General features: G+C 39.9%; 2 protein-coding genes across 5 annotated transcripts in view; both read left to right on the top strand.

Moving 5' to 3' along the window:
* LOC117457821 (zinc finger protein 271-like) overlaps positions 1 to 13,374 on the top strand; it is a 32,196-nt gene extending 18,822 nt beyond the window's left edge. The window contains exons 1-3 of one of the 3 annotated variants that reach the window (XM_071205221.1): positions 4,339 to 4,444; positions 4,907 to 4,963; positions 6,518 to 7,713. In XM_071205221.1, the coding sequence (XP_071061322.1) occupies positions 4,907 to 4,963; positions 6,518 to 7,594 (1,134 nt within the window). In that variant the 5' untranslated portion in view covers positions 4,339 to 4,444 and the 3' untranslated portion in view covers positions 7,595 to 7,713. Of the gene's footprint in view, positions 1 to 4,338; positions 4,445 to 4,906; positions 4,964 to 6,517; positions 7,714 to 12,492 lie in introns of those variants that run through there. The other 2 variants (XM_071205222.1, XM_071205220.1) reach the window with 2 other exon arrangements.
* A 2,328-nt stretch (positions 13,375 to 15,702) lies between these two features.
* Positions 15,703 to 18,651, top strand: LOC139434950 (zinc finger protein 239-like). 2 transcript variants are annotated; one of them, XM_071205224.1, is made up of 3 exons: positions 15,703 to 15,803; positions 16,267 to 16,323; positions 17,917 to 18,651. In XM_071205224.1, the coding sequence occupies exons 2-3, from the start codon at positions 16,267 to 16,269 to the stop codon at positions 18,571 to 18,573; spliced, it is 714 nt and encodes a 237-aa protein (XP_071061325.1). In that variant the 5' UTR covers positions 15,703 to 15,803; the 3' UTR covers positions 18,574 to 18,651. The 2 variants fall into 2 exon arrangements, with proteins under 2 accessions (XP_071061325.1, XP_071061326.1); XM_071205225.1 differs by lacking the exon at positions 15,703 to 15,803 and adding an exon at positions 16,060 to 16,148.

Raw genomic sequence — 18,651 nt, 5'->3', positions numbered from 1 at the left:
ATTTAGATTTTGCATGTTTTGAATAATATATATTTTTTAAATTCTGTGAGAGCCAACCCCTTTGTATTTATTTTAAAAATAACAAGTCATTCTGAATCAAACAACCAATCAGTGCGTCTTTGTTGTATCAAGTTAATGGATATTTATTAGGGCTGTCAAATTAACGCGTTAATAACGCGTTAACGCAAAAAAATTAACGCCACTAATTATTTTTAACACGATTAACACATGTGTATTTTTTTTTCCTCGGCCGCACCGTAGTTTTCAGAGCGCATCGAGTTTAAAATACCATCTACAAGCTGATGCTGACAGCCCCGCTCCTGCCGCCCGCTTGTGGCAGACCACACTTCAACGCTCACCGGCAGGCACCGACTGGCCATCTGGAGGACCGGGAGGGTGTGTGTATGTGTGGCCTGAGCGAGCGAGAGAGAGACCTTACGTGCATTGTTGTTGTTAGCATCTGGTGCTAGCTAGCTGCGCTAACGGATATAAGGAGCTGTTTAAATGAAAACAGAGGAGCGCTCTATCCACACAACTGCGCCGAGCACTTGACTTTATGCAGGAAGCCAGACTGTGGGACATTGTACGAAAGTCAGCACAGTCAGCACGGATAGTGCAACATGATTGCAGCGTCCAGGCAGCTCCCGTTCGAGCATATGCCTTGAGTTGCACATAGCTCCAACGATCCATCACACACACACACACACACACACACCACACACACACACACACACACACACACACACACACACACACACACACACACACACACACACACACACACACACACACACACACACACACACACACACACACACACACACACACACACACACACACACACACTGTATTATTGAATGAGAGAGGTTCCAGGTTGACTTGAGGCGAATATTTGTAATGTTCAGAGGATGTTGTGTTTAATATTCATGAGGATATTTGTCATTGTTCAAATGATAATAAACATTAGCATAAAGCATATTTGTCCACTCATATGTTGATAAGAGTATTAAAAACTTGAAAAATATTCCTCTAAGGTACATTTAGAACAGATAAAAAACGTGTGATTAATTGCGATTAAATATTTTAATCGACTGACAGCCCTAGTATTTATACTTCCTTTATTCAGCGGTATTTTAGGCTACAACGAGTCAGAATGCATTCTCGGGTTTCATTAAAAACCTTCATATGTGTCCTAATACACTTGTGTCACTCTCTGTTGATTTATTTTTTTTGTTTTATAGGAAGAGACCTGCAAAAACCCAGATAGGCTTTATAATGAGGGGGAGAAGAGTATCATCGGAGAACAGCTGGATCAACATCAGGCTACAGCCACAATAGGAAAACCACACACCTGTGACCAGTGTGAGAAGAGTTTCTGGAGTTCAGGGAAATTGAAGCGCCACAAACGTACCCACACTGGAGAAAAATCCTTACACCTGTGACCAGTGTGAGAAAAGTTTCACGGACTCAGGCTCATTGAAGCGCCACCAGATCATCCACACTGGAGAAAAGCCTTTCACCTGTGACCAGTGTGGGAAGAGCTATAGCCAGTCAGGCCATTTGAAGATTCACGAGAGAATCCACACTGGAGAAAAACCCTTCACTCCTGTGACCAGTGTGAGAAAAGTTTCACGGACTCACGCTCATTGAAGCGCCACCAGAGAATCCACTCCTTTGACCAGTGGAAGAAAGAGTTCAGTGACTCATACAGTGTGAAGCTCCACCAGCCTACCCACACTGGAGAAAAATCTGACGTCTGTGCTCCCTGTGAGAAGAGTCTCAGAGAACCAGACCACATGGGAGAACACCTTCACTAGTGCACTGAGACAGTTCAGAAAGAGTGAGGTGGACTGTTTGACACAACTCGATGTTAAAGGATGTTGTGTGGATTTCAAAAGTTGTTCAAATGTTCTCAATAATATTCAAATGATGCACTGAAGTTGTCAACTTGTTTTGTTTTTTCACAGCAAACACACACAAAGCTCCCTAAAGAACAAGGCACCACAGTCACTTAAATATAAGAATGTTATAAATATGTGGTAATTTAACAACAAGCTAAAGCCTACTGATTTCTAAAAGTGTGCAAAGAGCCTTTAGTCTCATAAAAGCTGGATAGAGCGTCGCTTTGAACCATAAACTATTACCGTTGCTGACTGTATTCATTCAGGCCATTTTACCATCAGAAAGAGGTTCCACAGGGGTCTATCCTTGGTCCATTCATGTTTACATTAGATGTTACTTAACTTTTTCCAGTAGCCAGACTTTCTCCTTGGACCTTTTCTCTGTTGGGGAGGTTTGTAAGGCTCTAAAGGGCCTAGACTCCAATAATGGTGAATGATCAAAGCAAAGAATATTTAAGCTTGAACAACATTCTATCTCCTCACCAGTCAGGCTTTAGGAAGCAGTACAGTAACGGCTGCTTTGAAAGAAGTGAATGACATTGTTGAAGGCTTGGACGCAAAGAGCTACTGTGCTGCCCTTTTTATAGACTTATCCAAGGCATTTGATACTGTGGACATGGCATTCTATGCCAGAAGTTATCCCATAGGCCCGTCTGACCAAGCTGTTGGTTGGTTTTCAAACTATCTCTCATATCGCAAGCAATGTGTATAATTCAGCAGTCTCTCCTCAAGCTTTCTTAATGTGCCCAGAGGTGTTCCTCAAGGTTTGGTCTTGGGACCCACCCTTTTTTACAATTGATATAAATGATGTGTGTCAACATATTGATGCCTCTGTACATCTATATGCAGATGATACTGTTCTATACGGTTGTGCTAGCACTGCTATCCTTGCATTTAAACGTCTGCAGTCTGCTTTTGACACGTTTCAGTCTAGGGCTGCACGATTTTGGGAAAAAATCTAATTGCGATTTTTCTGACAAATATTGCGATTGCGATTCGAATTGCGATATTTGTTTTTAAGCGACCCAACAGAAGTTTATTGTAAAATGCGGCCATAACTCCAGTTAGGAAGGTCGTATCAACGTGCTCCCGTCTCTAGCACCCCCGCAGCCCGAGCTACGAGTGAAAAAACTAAACTTACATGAAACTTCCGTTGGGTTGCTTTAAAGTCAAGCTTCAGTTTCAGATTCACCCTGTAATAGAAACATGTGATGGAGCATTACTAACCTGACCCAGATGGTTCACCAAACCATCTAAAGCTCCATTGGAAGCCATTTGGAAAGGGCAGGCACTTTCAGAAGCACTTGGCAGGTGATTGGATCAATCTGTCTATCACCTTCTATCATGGGCTACTTCTGATTGATTAACAATGGCTGATATATGTGGAGCACAGCACTTCTGATTGGTGTGGATGACTGACACATAAGAAAAAAAAATTGTAAAACAAAATCGCACGGTTTGCGATTTGATAATTGCATCATTTCAAATCGCGATTTCGATTTAAAATCGATTAATCGTTCAGCCCTACTCTGTACATCTATATGCAGATGATACTGTTCTATACTGTTGTGCTAGCACTGCTGCCCTTGCATTTGAACGTCTGCAGTCTGCTTTTGACACGTTTCAGTCACACCTGTTCCACCTCAGGTTGGTGTAAAATTCAGACGAGACAAAAGTCATGTTGTTTTCCAAGAAGAAACAGTTACCAACTGTTCTTCCCTGCATCAAGTCTGCACAGCATAACCCCATAGAAGCTGTTAACAGCTACAGAAACTTAGGCATCACTATAGATGAAAACCTCTGCTTTAAACCTCATATTGACTATATTTTAAGGAAACTGAAATTCAAACTGGGATTTTTTTTTTAAGAAACAAGGCCCGCTTCTCCACAAGTGCTAGGAAATGGCTTGTAGCTGCCAAATTGTTGCGGCTCTTGGACTACAGGGATGTTGTGTACATGAACGCCTCAGCTCACTCCCTTCATCTGCTGGACGCTGTTTACCATGGGGCTCTGAGGTTCATAACCAATTGTTAACCCCTCACACACCATTGCACGCTGTACGTTTTAGTTAACTGGACATCACTATCAATGCGCAGATCTCTGCACTGGTACAAATTCATCTATACCGCCATGCTTGGACTGCTGCCCCTCTACATATCACACAAACAGTACAGCTATAGACTACGATCTCAAAATTACATCACTCTGTCCGTCCCCTCAGTATTCACCGAGCTTGGGAAAAAGCCATATCATACTCTGCCCCCTGAACCTGAAACACACTTCAGCAGGATAAAAGTATACTTCGGGACAATGGTGGATTTTGCATACAATACATCAAAGTAACATACACAGCACAACCCTCTATTTAAGCTAGAGGGAACAGATGACACAAATACAACAACAAAGACAAATCAAAATAAAACTTGAATTGGAACCTTTGAATTGTGTTACCATGGAAACACCTTTGCATCTTTCAAACCTGACCCACGTGAAGACGTCCATCAACCGGCACGAGTTATTGAAACTACCTTCACACATCAACGGTAAGAAAAACAGCATTTCTGCAGCTGGGTCGTTTCTATGAGATGTTTACGGGAGCTATTGTTTGGCTGGCAGGGGGAGATTTATTTTACTCTTTCAAACTTATTTTGATATTTTATGAATATAGAGTTTGTTGTTCTGCATGTTGGATACTGCGACTGAAATGTATGTTTCTCTGCACAAGACTGACTTATTGTCTTCATTTATATTTGTGATATATGGCTTTACCTCATTTTAAAGCTGCATTTATTTAAAAAATGCACAAACTAAAGCACAACAAGATATGTCTCTATGTGTCAGATGTGCAAGTGTCTAACTGGAGTGACTCCATCTCTCTTTGAGCTTTGTGGTAGTGATTGTTTTGTCAAATGAATGGTCTCAACTTTAACATTTAGAAAAACAAAATGTTTATTTTAATTCCTGTAGTTGGCTAATAAGTAATATGGTAATCTCTGTTATTGCAGATGGCTGAACTTCAGGTAGACGATAACGCAAGCAGCAGAATGACTTCATCAGCAGAGGTAAGTTACTTTAACTTTTAAAAGTGAAAATCCTGGTTAAATAATTATTCATATTTGAGTGAAAACAATGAAAAATTAAAAAAGCATTCGTTATACTGAGTGAATCATATTGGTTGCTAGGAAACATCTGGCAAAATCAATCAAAAATGTAAACAGGAAGTCACCTGTAGCAAATAGTGAGTGCTAAAGCTACAGTCGCATATACGAGGAGATGGTAACATCTGATCAATCACATTTACTCAGAGGTGGGAGAAGTACTCAGATCTTGTGCTTGACTAAAAGTAGAAGTACTCAGATCTTGTACTTGAGTAAAAGTAGAAGTACTCAGATCTTGTACTTGAGTAAAAGTATAAGAACTCAGATCTTGTGTTTGACTAAAAGTAGAAGTACTCAGATCTTGTACTTGAGTAAAAGTAGAAGTACTCAGATCTTGTAATTGACTAAAAGTAGAAGTACTCAGATCTTGAGTAAAAGTAGAAGTACTCAGATCTTGTACTTAGTAAAAGTAGAAGTATCAGAGTGAAGGAATACTCTGTTACAGTAAAAGTCCTGCATTCAGAATGTTCCTGAAGTAAAAGTAGAAAAGTATTCTCATCAAAATATAGTGAAAGTAGCGACAGTAAAAGTAGTGATTGTGCAGATTGGTCCATTTCAGAATAATATATATGATATGTTTTATAATGATTGATCATGAAAGTGTTCTCAAAGCTGGTGAAGGTGCAGCTAGTCTGAATGACTTTGTAGACTGCAGGGTAGCTGGTGGATTTACTCCAGGTGGAACTAAAGTCTGATTTAACACTTGGTTATATTTCACATCATTCATCCACATCTGTGAAGTAACTAAAGGTATTAAATACATGTAGTGGAGTAAAAGTACACAATTTACCTCTGAACTGTAGTGGAGTAGAAGTACACAGTAGCATAAAATGGAAATACTCAAGTCAAGTAAAAGTACCTCCAAATTGTACTTAAGTACAGTACCTGAGTAAATGTACTTCCTACCTCTGAATTTACTGATATAATGTGATCATTTAATGTTAATTATTTTCAAATTCACGGTGTAGATATTGTAATAGATAGTGATACCTGGATACTATAACTAATTTATAAAACAATGAAATTAGTTTGTGTGCTTCAACCCTTTTAGTTTTTTGTATTTAGCTATATATAACTCTAACCTTACAACAGATAAAGTAAGCAATATTCCATCATGATATTGGTTGAAAAAAACACATTTAAATTTAGCATGTGTTGAATAATATTTAAAAAAATGTCTCTGTGAGAGCCAACCCCTTTGTATTCATTTAAAAATAACAAGTCATTCTGAATCACACAACCAATCAGTGTGTCTTTGTTGTTTTGTTGTATCAAGTTAATAGATATTTATACTTCCTTTATTCAGTGGTATTTTAGGCTACAACGAGTCAGAATGCATTCTCGGGTTTCATTAAAAACCTTACTTTACTTCTGTCACGTCCATTTTTAACTTGCATCAAGACATTCATATGTGTCCTAATACACTTGTGTCACTTTCTATGTTGTTTTGTTTTATAGGAAGAGACCTGCAAAAACCCAGATAGACTTTATGATGAGGGGGAGAAGAGTATCATCGGAGAACGGCTGGATCAACATCAGGCTACAGCCACAATAGGAAAACCACACACCTGTGACCAGTGTGAGAAGAGTTTCTGGGGTTCAGGGAATTTGAAGCGCCACAAACGTACCCACACTGGAGAAAAACCTTTCACCTGTGACCAGTGTGAGAAGAGCTTTAGCCAGTCAGGCTATTTGAAGATTCACCAGCGAATCCACACTGGAGAAAAACCCTACTCCTGTGACCAGTGTGAGAAGAGCTTTAGCCAGTCAGGCTATTTGAAGATTCACCAGCGAATCCACACTGGAGAAAAGCCTTTCCTCTGTGACCAGTGTGGGAAGAGCTTTAACCAGTCAGGCTATTTGAAGATTCACCAGAGAATCCACACTGGAGAAAAGCCTTTCACCTGTGACCAGTGTGAGAAGTGCTTTAGCCGGTCAGGCTCTTTGAAGATTCACCAGCGAATCCACACTGGAGAAAAGCCTTTCACCTGTGACCAGTGTGAGAAGAGCTTTAGCCAGTCAGGCTATTTGAAGATTCACCAGAGAATCCACACTGGAGAAAAGCCTTTCACCTGTGACCAGTGTGAGAAGTGCTTTAGCCGGTCAGGCTCTTTGAAGATTCACCAGCGAATCCACACTGGAGAAAAGCCTTTCACCTGTGACCAGTGTGAGAAGAGCTTTAGCCAGTCAGGCTCTTTGAAGATTCACCAGCGAATCCACACTGGAGAAAAACCCTACTACTGTGACCAGTGTGAGAAAGTTTATATCAGGTCAAGCTATTTGAAGATTCACCAGCGAACCCACACTGGAGAAAAACCTTTCACCTGTGACCAGTGTGAGAAGACTTTCAGGGACTCACGCTCATTGAAGCGCCACCAGATAATCCACTCCTTTGACCAGTGGAAGAAAGAGTTCAGTGACTCATACAGTGTGAAGCTCCACCAGCCTACCCACACTGGAGAAAAACCTGATGTCTGTGCTCCCTGTGAGAAGAGTCTCAGAGAACCAGACCACATGGGAGAACACCTTCACTAGTGCACTGAGACTGTTCGGAAAGAGTGAGGTGGACTGTTTGACACAACTCGCTGTTAAAGGATGTTGTGTGGATTTCAAAAGTTGTTCAAATGTTCTCAATAATATTCAAATGCATGCACTTCAGTTGTCAACTTGTTTGTTTTTTTCACAGCAAACACACACAAAGCTCCCTAAAGAACAAGGCACCACAGTCACTTAAATATAATAATGTTATAAATATGTGGTAATTTAACAACAAGCTAAAGCCTACTGATTTCTAAAAGTGTGCATAGAGCCTTTAGTCTCATAAAAGCTGGATAGAGTATCACTTTGAACCATAAATTATTACCGTTGCGTTGCTGACTGTATTCATTCAGGCCATTTTACCATCAGAAAGAGGTTCCACAGGGGTCTATCCTTGGTCCATTCATGTTTACATTAGATGTTACTTAACTTTTTCCAGTAGCCAGACTTTCTCCGGGGACCTTTTCTCTGTTGGGGAGGTTTGTAAGGCTCTAAAGGGCCTAGACTCCAATAATGGTGAATGATCAAAGCAAAGAATATTTAAGCTTGAACAACATTCTATCTCCTCACCAGTCAGGCTTTAGGAAGCAGTACAGAAACGGCTGCTTTGAAAGAAGTGAATGACATTGTTGAAGGCTTGGACGCAAAGAACTACTCTGCTGCCCTTTTTATAGACTTATCCAAGGCATTTGATACTGTGGACATAATAATAATAATAATAATAATAATGAGTTCCATTTATAAAGCACTTCATATTTGAATGCAAATCCCGAAGTGCTACAAGTAGTGAGCATGAACAGTATAAATAAACATTACACAACACGGTAGAATTAATTAAAAAAAAGCAATAAAAAAAATAAAAATAAAAAGGGTGATAAAAATGTCTAGGCAAAGGCTCTTTTGAAGAGATGGGTTTTGAGGCCTTTTTTAAAAGCCTCCACGGTCTGTGGTGCTCTCATTTGGTCGGGGAGAGCATTCCACAGGCTGGGAGCAGCCGAGCAGAAGGCCCGGTCTCCCATAGTACGGAGCTTAGTCCTGGGGGGTTTGAGGAAGTTGGAGTTGCTGGAGCGGGTGGTCCGCAAGGAGGTATGGGGGGTGAGGAGTTCCTTGAGGTAGGGAGGGGCAGTTCCATGGACACACTGGTGGGTGAGGACGGAGACCTTGAATTCGATCCTCAGTTCCACGGGGAGCCAGTGTAGTGCTTTAAGGATGGGGGTGATGTGATCATATTTGCGCACCCTCATCAGGATCCTAGCAGCGCTGTTCTGAATGTACTGGAGCTTCTGGATGCTTTTGTTAGGGATCCCGATGAGGACATGGCATTCTATGCCAGAAGTTATCCCATAGGCCCGTCTGACCAAGCTGTTGGTTGGTTTTCAAACTATCTCTCATATCGCAAGCAATGTGTATAATTCAGCAGTCTCTCCTCAAGCTTTCTTAATGTGCCCAGAGGTGTTCCTCAAGGTTTGGTCTTGGGACCCACCCTTTTTTACAATTGATATAAATGATGTGTGTCAACATATTGATGCCTCTGTACATCTATATGCAGATGATACTGTTCTATACTGTTGTGCTAGCACTGCTGCCCTTGCATTTGAACGTCTGCAGTCTGCTTTTGACACGTTTCAGTCACACCTGTTCCACCTCAGGTTGGTGTAAAATTCAGACAAGACAAAAGTCATGTTGTTTTCCAAGAAGAAAAAGTTACCAACTGTTCTTCCCTGCATCAAGTCTGCACAGCATAACCCCATAGAAGCTGTTAACAGCTACAGATACTTGTGCATCACTATAGATGAAAACCTCTGCTTTAAACCTCATATTGACTATCTTTTAAGGAAACTGAAATTCAAACTGGGATTTTTTTTTTTAAGAAACAAGGCCTGCTTCTCCACAAGTGCTAGGAAATGGCTTGTAGCTGCCAAATTGTTGCGGCTCTTGGACTACAGGGATGTTGTGTACATGAACGCCTCAGCTCACTCCCTTCATCTGCTGGACGCTGTTTACCATGGGGCTCTGAGGTTCATAACCAATTGTTAACCCCTCACACACCATTGCACACTGTACGTTTTAGTTAACTGGACATCACTATCAATGCGCAGATCTCTGCACTGGTACAAATTCATCTATACCGCCATGCTTGGACTGCTGCCCCTCTACATATCACACAAACGGTACAGCTATAGACTACGATCTCAAAATTACATCACTCTGTCCGTCCCCTCAGAATGCACCGAGCTTGGGAAAAAGCCATATCATACTCTGCCCCCTGAACCTGAAACACACTTCAGCAGGATAAAAGTATACTTCGGGACAATGGTGGATTTTGCATACAATACATCAAAGTAACATACACAGCACAACCCTCTATTTAAGCTAGAGGGAACAGATGACACAAATACAACAAAGACAAATCAAAATAAAACTTGAATTGGAACCTTTGAATTGTGTTACCATGGAAACACCTTTGCATCTTTCAAACCTGACCCACGTGAAGACGTCCATCAACAGGCACGAGTTATTGAAACTACTTTCACACATCAACGGTAAGAAAAACAGCATTTCTGCAGCTGGGTCGTTTCTATGAGATGTTTACGGGAGCTATTGTTTGGCTGGCAGGGGGAGAATTATTTTACTCTTTCAAACTTATTTTGATATTTTATGAAAATAGAGTTTGTTGTTCTGCATGTTGGATACTGCGACTGAAATGTATGTTTCTCTGCACAAGACTGACTTATTGTCTTTATTTATATTTGTAATATATAGCTTTACCTCATTTTAAAGCTGCATTTATTTAAAAAATGCACAAACTAAAGCACAACAAGATATGTCTCTATGTGTCAGATGTGCAAGTGTCTAACTGGAGTGACTCCATCTCTCTTTGAGCTTTGTGGTAGTGATTGTTTTGTCAAATGAATGGTCTCAAGGTTAACATTTAGAAAAACACAAAATGTTTATTTTAATTCCTGTAGTTGGCTAATAAGTAATATGGTAATCTCTGTTATTGCAGATGGCTGAACTTCAGGTAGACGATAACGCAAGCAGCAGAATGACTTCATCAGCAGAGGTAAGTTACTTTAACTTTTAAAAGTGAGAATCCTGGTTAAATAATTATTCATATTTGAGTGAAAACAATGAAAAATTAAAAAAGCATTCGTTATACTGAGTGAATCATATTGGTTGCTAGGAAACATCTGGCAAAATCAATCAAAAATGTAAACAGGAAGTCACCTGTAGCAAATAGTGAGTGCTAAAGCTACAGTAGCATATACGAGGAGATGGTAACATCTGATCATTCATATTTACTCAGAGGTGGGAGAAGTACTCAGATCTTGTGCTTGACTAAAAGTAGAAGTACTCAGATCTTGTACTTGAGTAAAAGGAGAAGTACTCAGATCTTGTACTTGACTAAAAGTAGAAGTACTCAGATATTGTACTTGAGTAAAAGTAGAAGTACTCAGATCTTGTACTTGAGTAAAAGTATAAGAACTCAGATCTTGTGCTTGACTAAAAGTAGAAGTACTCAGATCTTGTACTTGAGTGAAAGTAGAAGAACTCAGATCTTGTGCTTGACTAAAAGTAGAAGTACTCAGATCTTGTACTTGAGTAAAAGGAGAAGTACTCAGATCTTGTACTTGACTAAAAGTAGAAGTACTCAGATCTTGAGTAAAAGTAGAAGTACTCAGATCTTGTACTTAGTAAAAGTAGAAGTATCAGAGTGAAGGAATACTCTGTTACAGTAAAAGTCCTGCATTCAGAATGTTCCTCAAGTAAAAGTAGAAAAGTATTCTCATCAAAATATAGTGAAAGTAGCGACAGTAAAAGTAGTGATTGTGCAGATTGGTCCATTTCAGAATAATATATATGATATGTTTTATAATGATTGATCATGAAAGTGTTCTCAAAGCTGGTGAAGGTGCAGCTAGTCTGAATGACTTTGTAGACTGCAGGGTAGCTGGTGGATTTACTCCAGATGGAACTAAAGTCTGATTCAACACTTGGTTATATTTCACATCATTCATCCACATATGTGAAGTAACTAAAGGTATTAAATACATGTAGTGGAGTAAAAGTACACAATTTACCTCTGAACTGTAGTGGAGTAGAAGTACACAGTAGCATAAAATGGAAATACTCAAGTCAAGTAAAAGTACCTCCAAATTGTACTTAAGTACAGTACCTGAGTAAATGTACTTCCTACCTCTGAATTTACTGATATAATGTGATCATTTAATGTTAATTATTTTCAAATTCACGGTGTAGATATTGTAATAGATAGTGATACCTGGATACTATAACTAATTTATAAAACAATGAAACAAGTTTGTGTGCTTCAACCCTTTTAGTTTTTTGTATTTAGCTATACATAACTCTAACCTTACAACAGATAAAGTAAGCAATATTCCATCATGATATTGGTTGAAAAAAACACATTTAGATTTAGCATGTTTTGAATAATATTTTAAAAAATGTCTCTGTGAGAGCCAACCCCTTTGTATTCATTTAAAAATAACAAGTCATTCTGAATCACACAACCAATCAGTGTGTCTTTGTTGTTTTGTTGTATCAAGTTAATAGATATTTATACTTCCTTTATTCAGTGGTATTTTAGGCTACAACGAGTCAGAATGCATTCTCGGGTTTCATTAAAAACCTTACTTTACTTCTGTCACGTCCATTTTTAACTTGCATCAAGACATTCATATGTGTCCTAATACACTTGTGTCACTTTCTATGTTGTTTTGTTTTATAGGAAGAGACCTGCAAAAACCCAGATAGACTTTATGATGAGGGGGAGAAGAGTATGATTGGAGAACAGCTGGATCAACATCAGGCTACAGCCACAATAGGAAAACCACACACCTGTGACCAGTGTGAGAAGAGTTTCTGGGGTTCAGGGAATTTGAAGCGCCACAAACGTACCCACACTGGAGAAAAACCTTTCACCTGTGACCAGTGTGAGAAGAGCTTTAGCCAGTCAGGCTATTTGAAGATTCACCAGCGAATCCACACTGGAGAAAAGCCTTTCCTCTGTGACCAGTGTGGGAAGAGCTTTAACCAGTCAGGCTATTTGAAGATTCACCAGAGAATCCACACTGGAGAAAAGCCTTTCACCTGTGACCAGTGTGAGAAGTGCTTTAGCCGGTCAGGCTCTTTGAAGATTCACCAGCGAATCCACACTGGAGAAAAGCCTTTCACCTGTGACCAGTGTGAGAAGAGCTTTAGCCAGTCAGGCTATTTGAAGATTCACCAGAGAATCCACACTGGAGAAAAGCCTTTCACCTGTGACCAGTGTGAGAAGTGCTTTAGCCGGTCAGGCTCTTTGAAGATTCACCAGCGAATCCACACTGGAGAAAAACCCTACTACTGTGACCAGTGTGAGAAAGTTTATATCAGGTCAAGCTATTTGAAGATTCACCAGCGAACCCACACTGGAGAAAAACCTTTCACCTGTGACCAGTGTGAGAAGACTTTCAGGGACTCGCGCTCATTGAAGCGCCACCAGATAATCCACTCCTTTGACCAGTGGAAGAAAGAGTTCAGTGACTCATACAGTGTGAAGCTCCACCAGCCTACCCACACTGGAGAAAAACCTGATGTCTGTGCTCCCTGTGAGAAGAGTCTCAGAGAACCAGACCACATGGGAGAACACCTTCACTAGTGCACTGAGACTGTTCGGAAAGAGTGAGGTGGACTGTTTGACACAACTCGCTGTTAAAGGATGTTGTGTGGATTTCAAAAGTTGTTCAAATGTTCTCAATAATATTCAAATGCATGCACTTCAGTTGTCAACTTGTTTGTTTTTTTCACAGCAAACACACACAAAGCTCCCTAAAGAACAAGGCACCACAGTCACTTAAATATAATAATGTTATAAATATGTGGTAATTTAACAACAAGCTAAAGCCTACTGATTTCTAAAAGTGTGCATAGAGCCTTTAGTCTCATAAAAGCTGGATAGAGTATCACTTTGAACCATAAATTATTACCGTTGCGTTGCTGACTGTATTCATTCAGGCCATTTTACCATCAGAAAGAGGTTCCACAGGGGTCTATCCTTGGTCCATTCATGTTTACATTAGATGTTACTTAACTTTTTCCAGTAGCCAGACTTTCTCCGGGGACCTTTTCTCTGTTGGGGAGGTTTGTAAGGCTCTAAAGGGCCTAGACTCCAATAATGGTGAATGATCAAAGCAAAGAATATTTAAGCTTGAACAACATTCTATCTCCTCACCAGTCAGGCTTTAGGAAGCAGTACAGAAACGGCTGCTTTGAAAGAAGTGAATGACATTGTTGAAGGCTTGGACGCAAAGAGCTACTGTGCTGCCCTTTTTATAGACTTATCCAAGGCATTTGATACTGTGGACATAATAATAATAATAATAATAATAATGAGTTCCATTTATAAAGCACTTCATATTTGAATGCAAATCCCGAAGTGCTACAAGTAGTGAGCATGAACAGTATAAATAAACATTACACAACACGGTAGAATTAATTAAAAAAAAGCAATAAAAAAAATAAAAAGGGTGATAAAAATGTCTAGGCAAAGGCTCTTTTGAAGAGATGGGTTTTGAGGCCTTTTTTAAAAGCCTCCACGGTCTGTGGTGCTCTCATTTGGTCGGGGAGAGCATTCCACAGGCTGGGAGCAGCCGAGCAGAAGGCCCGGTCTCCCATAGTACGGAGCTTAGTCCTGGGGGGTTTGAGGAAGTTGGAGTTGCTGGAGCGGGTGGTCCGCAAGGAGGTATGGGGGGTGAGGAGTTCCTTGAGGTAGGGAGGGGCAGTTCCATGGACACACTGGTGGGTGAGGACGGAGACCTTGAATTCGATCCTCAGTTCCACGGGGAGCCAGTGTAGTGCTTTTAAGGATGGGGGTGATGTGATCATATTTGCGCACCCTCATCAGGATCCTAGCAGCGCTGTTCTGAATGTACTGGAGCTTCTGGATGCTTTTGTTAGGGATCCCGATGAGGACATGGCATTCTATGCCAGAAGTTATCCCATAGGCCCGTCTGACCAAGCTGTTGGTTGGTTTTCAAACTATCTCTCATATCGCAAGCAATGTGTATAATTCAGCAGTCTCTCCTCAAGCTTTCTTAATGTGCCCAGAGGTGTTCCTCAAGGTTTGGTCTTGGGACCCACCCTTTTTTTACAATTTATATAAATGATGTGTGTCAACATATTGATGCCTCTGTACATCTGTATGCAGATGATACTGTTCTATACTGTTGTGCTAGCACTGCTGTCCTTGCATTTAAACATCTGCAGTCTGCTTTTGACACGTTTCAGTCACACCTGTTCCACCTCAGGTTGGGGTAAAATGCAGACGAGACAAAAGTCATGTTGTTTTCCAAGAAGAAAAAGTTACCAACTGTTCTTCCCTGCATCAAGTCTGCACAGCATAACCCCATAGAAGCTGTTAACAGCTACAGATACTTTTGCATCACTATAGATGAAAACCTCTGCTTTAAACCTCATATTGACTATCTTTTAAGGAAACTGAAATTCAAACTGGGATTTTTTTTTTAAGAAACAAGGCCTGCTTCTCCACAAGTGCTAGGAAACGGCTTGTAGCTGCCAAATTGTTGCGGCTCTTGGACTACAGGGATGTTGTGTACATGAACGCCTCAGCTCACTCCCTTCATCTGCTGGACGCTGTTTACCATGGGGCTCTGAGGTTCATAACCAATTGTTAACCCCTCACACACCATTGCACGCTGTACGTTTTAGTTAACTGGACATCACTATCAATGCGCAGATCTCTGCACTGATACAAATTCATCTATACCGCCATGCTTGGACTGCTGCCCCTCTACATATCACACAAACAGTACAGCTAGAGACTACGATCTCAAAATTACATCACTCTGTCCGTCCCCTCAGTATGCACCGAGCTTGGGAAAAAGCCATATCATACTCTGCCCCCTGAACCTGAAACACACTTCAGCAGGATAAAAGTATACTTCGGGACAATGGTGGATTTTGCATACAATACATCAAAGTAACATACACAGCACAACCCTCTATTTAAGCTAGAGGGAACAGATGACACAAATACAACAACAACAAAGACAAATCAAAATAAAACTCGAATTGGAACCTTTGAATTGTGTTACCATGGAAACACCTTTGCATCTTTCAAACCTGACCCACGTGAAGACGTCCATCAACCGGCACGAGTTATTGAAACTACTTTCACACATCAACGGTAAGAAAAACAGCATTTCTGCAGCTGGGTCGTTTCTATGAGATGTTTACGGGAGCTATTGTTTGGCTGGCTAGGGGGAGATTTATTTACTCTTTCAACTTATTTGATATTTTATGAAAATAGAGTTTGTTGTTCTGCATGTTGGATACTGCGACTGAAATGTATGTTTCTCTGCACAAGACTGACTTATTGTCTTTATTTATATGTGTAATATATAGCTTTACCTCATTTTAAAGCTGCATTTATTTAAAAAATGCACAAACTAAAGCACAACAAGATATGTCTCTATGTGTCAGATGTGCAAGTGTCTAACTGGATGGACTCCATCTCTCTTTGAGCTTTGTGGTAGTGATTGTTTTTGTCAAATGAATGGTCTCAAGGTTAACATTTAGAAAAACACAAAATGTTTATTTTAATTCCTGTAGTTGGCTAATAAGTAATATGGTAATCTCTGTTATTGCAGATGGCTGAACTTCAGGTAGACGATAACACAAGCAGCCGAATGACTTCATCAGCAGAGGTAAGTTACTTTAACTTTTAAAAGTGAGAATCCTGGTTAAATAATTATTCATATTTGAGTGAAAACAATGAAAAATTAAAAAAGCATTCGTTATACTGAGTGAATCATATTGGTTGCTAGGAAACATCTGGCAAAATCAATCAAAAATGTAAACAGGAAGTCACCTGTAGCAAATAGTGAGTGCTAAAGCTACAGTAGCATATACGAGGAGATGGTAACATCTGATCATTCATATTTACTCAGAGGTGGGAGAAGTACTCAGATCTTGTGCTTGACTAAAAGTAGAAGTACTCAGATCTTGTACTTGAGTAAAAGGAGAAGTACTCAGATCTTGTGCTTGACTAAAAGTAGAAGTACTCAGATCTTGCACTTGAGTAAAAGGAGAAGTACTCAGATCTTGCGCTTGACTAAAAGTAGAAGTACTCAGATCTTGTACTTGAGTAAAAGGAGAAGTACTCAGATCTTGTACTTGAGTAAAAGGAGAAGTACTCAGATCTTGTACTTGACTAAAAGTAGAAGTACTCAGATCTTGAGTAAAAGTAGAAGTATCAGAGTGAAGGAATACTCTGTTACAGTAAAAGTCCTGCATTCAGAATGTTCCTCAAGTAAAAGTAGAAAAGTATTCTCATCAAAATATAGTGAAAGTAGCGACAGTAAAAGTAGTGATTGTGCAGATTGGTCCATTTCAGAATAATATATATGATATGTTTTATAATGATTGATCATGAAAGTGTTCTCAAAGCTGGTGAAGGTGCAGCTAGTTTGAATGACTTTGTATTCTGCAGGGTAGCTGGTGGATTTACTCCAGGTGGAACTAAAGTCTGATTTAACACTTGATTAGATTTCACATCATTCATCCACATCTGTAAATTAACTAAAGGTATTAAATATATGTAGTGGAGTTAAAGTACACAATTTACCTCTGAACTGTAGTGGAGTAGAAGTACACAGTAGCATAAAATGGAAATACTCAAGTCAAGTAAAAATACCTCCAAATTGTACTTAAGTACAGTACCTGAGTAAATGTACTTCCTACCTCTGAATTTACTGATATAATGTGATCATTTAATGTTCATTATTTTCAAATTCACGGTGTAGATATTGTAATAGATAGTGATACCTGGATACTATAACTAATTTATAAAACAATGAAATTAGTTTGTGTGCTTCAACCCTTTTAGTTTTTTGTATTTAGCTATACATAACTCTAACCTTACAACAGATAAAGTAAGCAATATTCCATCATGATATTGGTTGAAAAAAACACATTTAAATGTAGCATGTTTTGAATAATATTTAAAAAATGTCTCTGTGAGAGCCAACCCCTTTGTATTCATTTAAAAATAACAACAAATCATTCTGAATCAAACAACCAATCAGTGTGTCTTTGTTGTTTTGTTGTATCAAGTTAATAGGTATTTATACTTCTTCCTTTATTCAGTGGTATTTTAGGCTACAACGAGTCAGAATGCATTCTCGGGTTTCATTAAAAACCTTACTTTACTTCTGTCACGTCCATTTTTAACTTGCATCAAGACATTTATATGTGTCCTAATACACTTGTGTCACTTTCTCTGTTGATTTGTTTTATAGGAAGAGACCTGCAAAAACCCAGATAGACTTTATGTTGAGGGGGAGAAGAGTATCATCGGAGAACAGCTGGATCAACATCAGTCTACAGCCAGGATAGGAAAACCACACACCTGTGACCAGTGTGAGAAGAGTTTCTGGAGTTATGGGAAATTGAAGCGCCACAAACGTACCCACACTGGAGAAAAACCTTTCACCTGTGTCCAGTGTGAGAAGAGCTTTAGCCAGTCAGGCGATTTGAAGATTCACCAGAGAATCCACACTGGAGAAAAACCCTATTCCTGTGACCAGTGTGAGAAGAGCTTTAACCAGTCAGGCAATTTGAAGATTCACCAGCGAACCCACACTGGAGAAAAACCCTACTACTGTGACCAGTGTGAGAAAGTGTATACCAGGTCAAGCTATTTGAAGATTCACCAGCGAACCCACACTGGAGAAAAACCTTTCACCTGTGACCAGTGTGAGAAGACTTTCACGGACTCACGCTCATTGAAGCGCCACCAGCGAATCCACTCCTTTGACCAGTGGAAGAAAGAGTTCAGTGACTCATACAGTGTGAAGCTCCACCAGCCTACCCACACTGGAGAAACACCTGACGTCTGTGCTCCCTGTGAGAAGAGTCTCAGAGAACCAGACCACATGGGAGAACACCTTCACTAGTGCACTGACTGTTCAGCAAGAGTGAGGTGGACTGTTTGACACAACTCACTGTTAAAGGATGTTGTGTGGATTTCAAAA

This window comes from Pseudochaenichthys georgianus, chromosome 13, assembly GCF_902827115.2.
Source record: "Pseudochaenichthys georgianus chromosome 13, fPseGeo1.2, whole genome shotgun sequence".
NCBI classification, from domain to species: domain Eukaryota; kingdom Metazoa; phylum Chordata; class Actinopteri; order Perciformes; family Channichthyidae; genus Pseudochaenichthys; species Pseudochaenichthys georgianus.
This window is presented reverse-complemented; position numbering and strand designations above follow the sequence as displayed.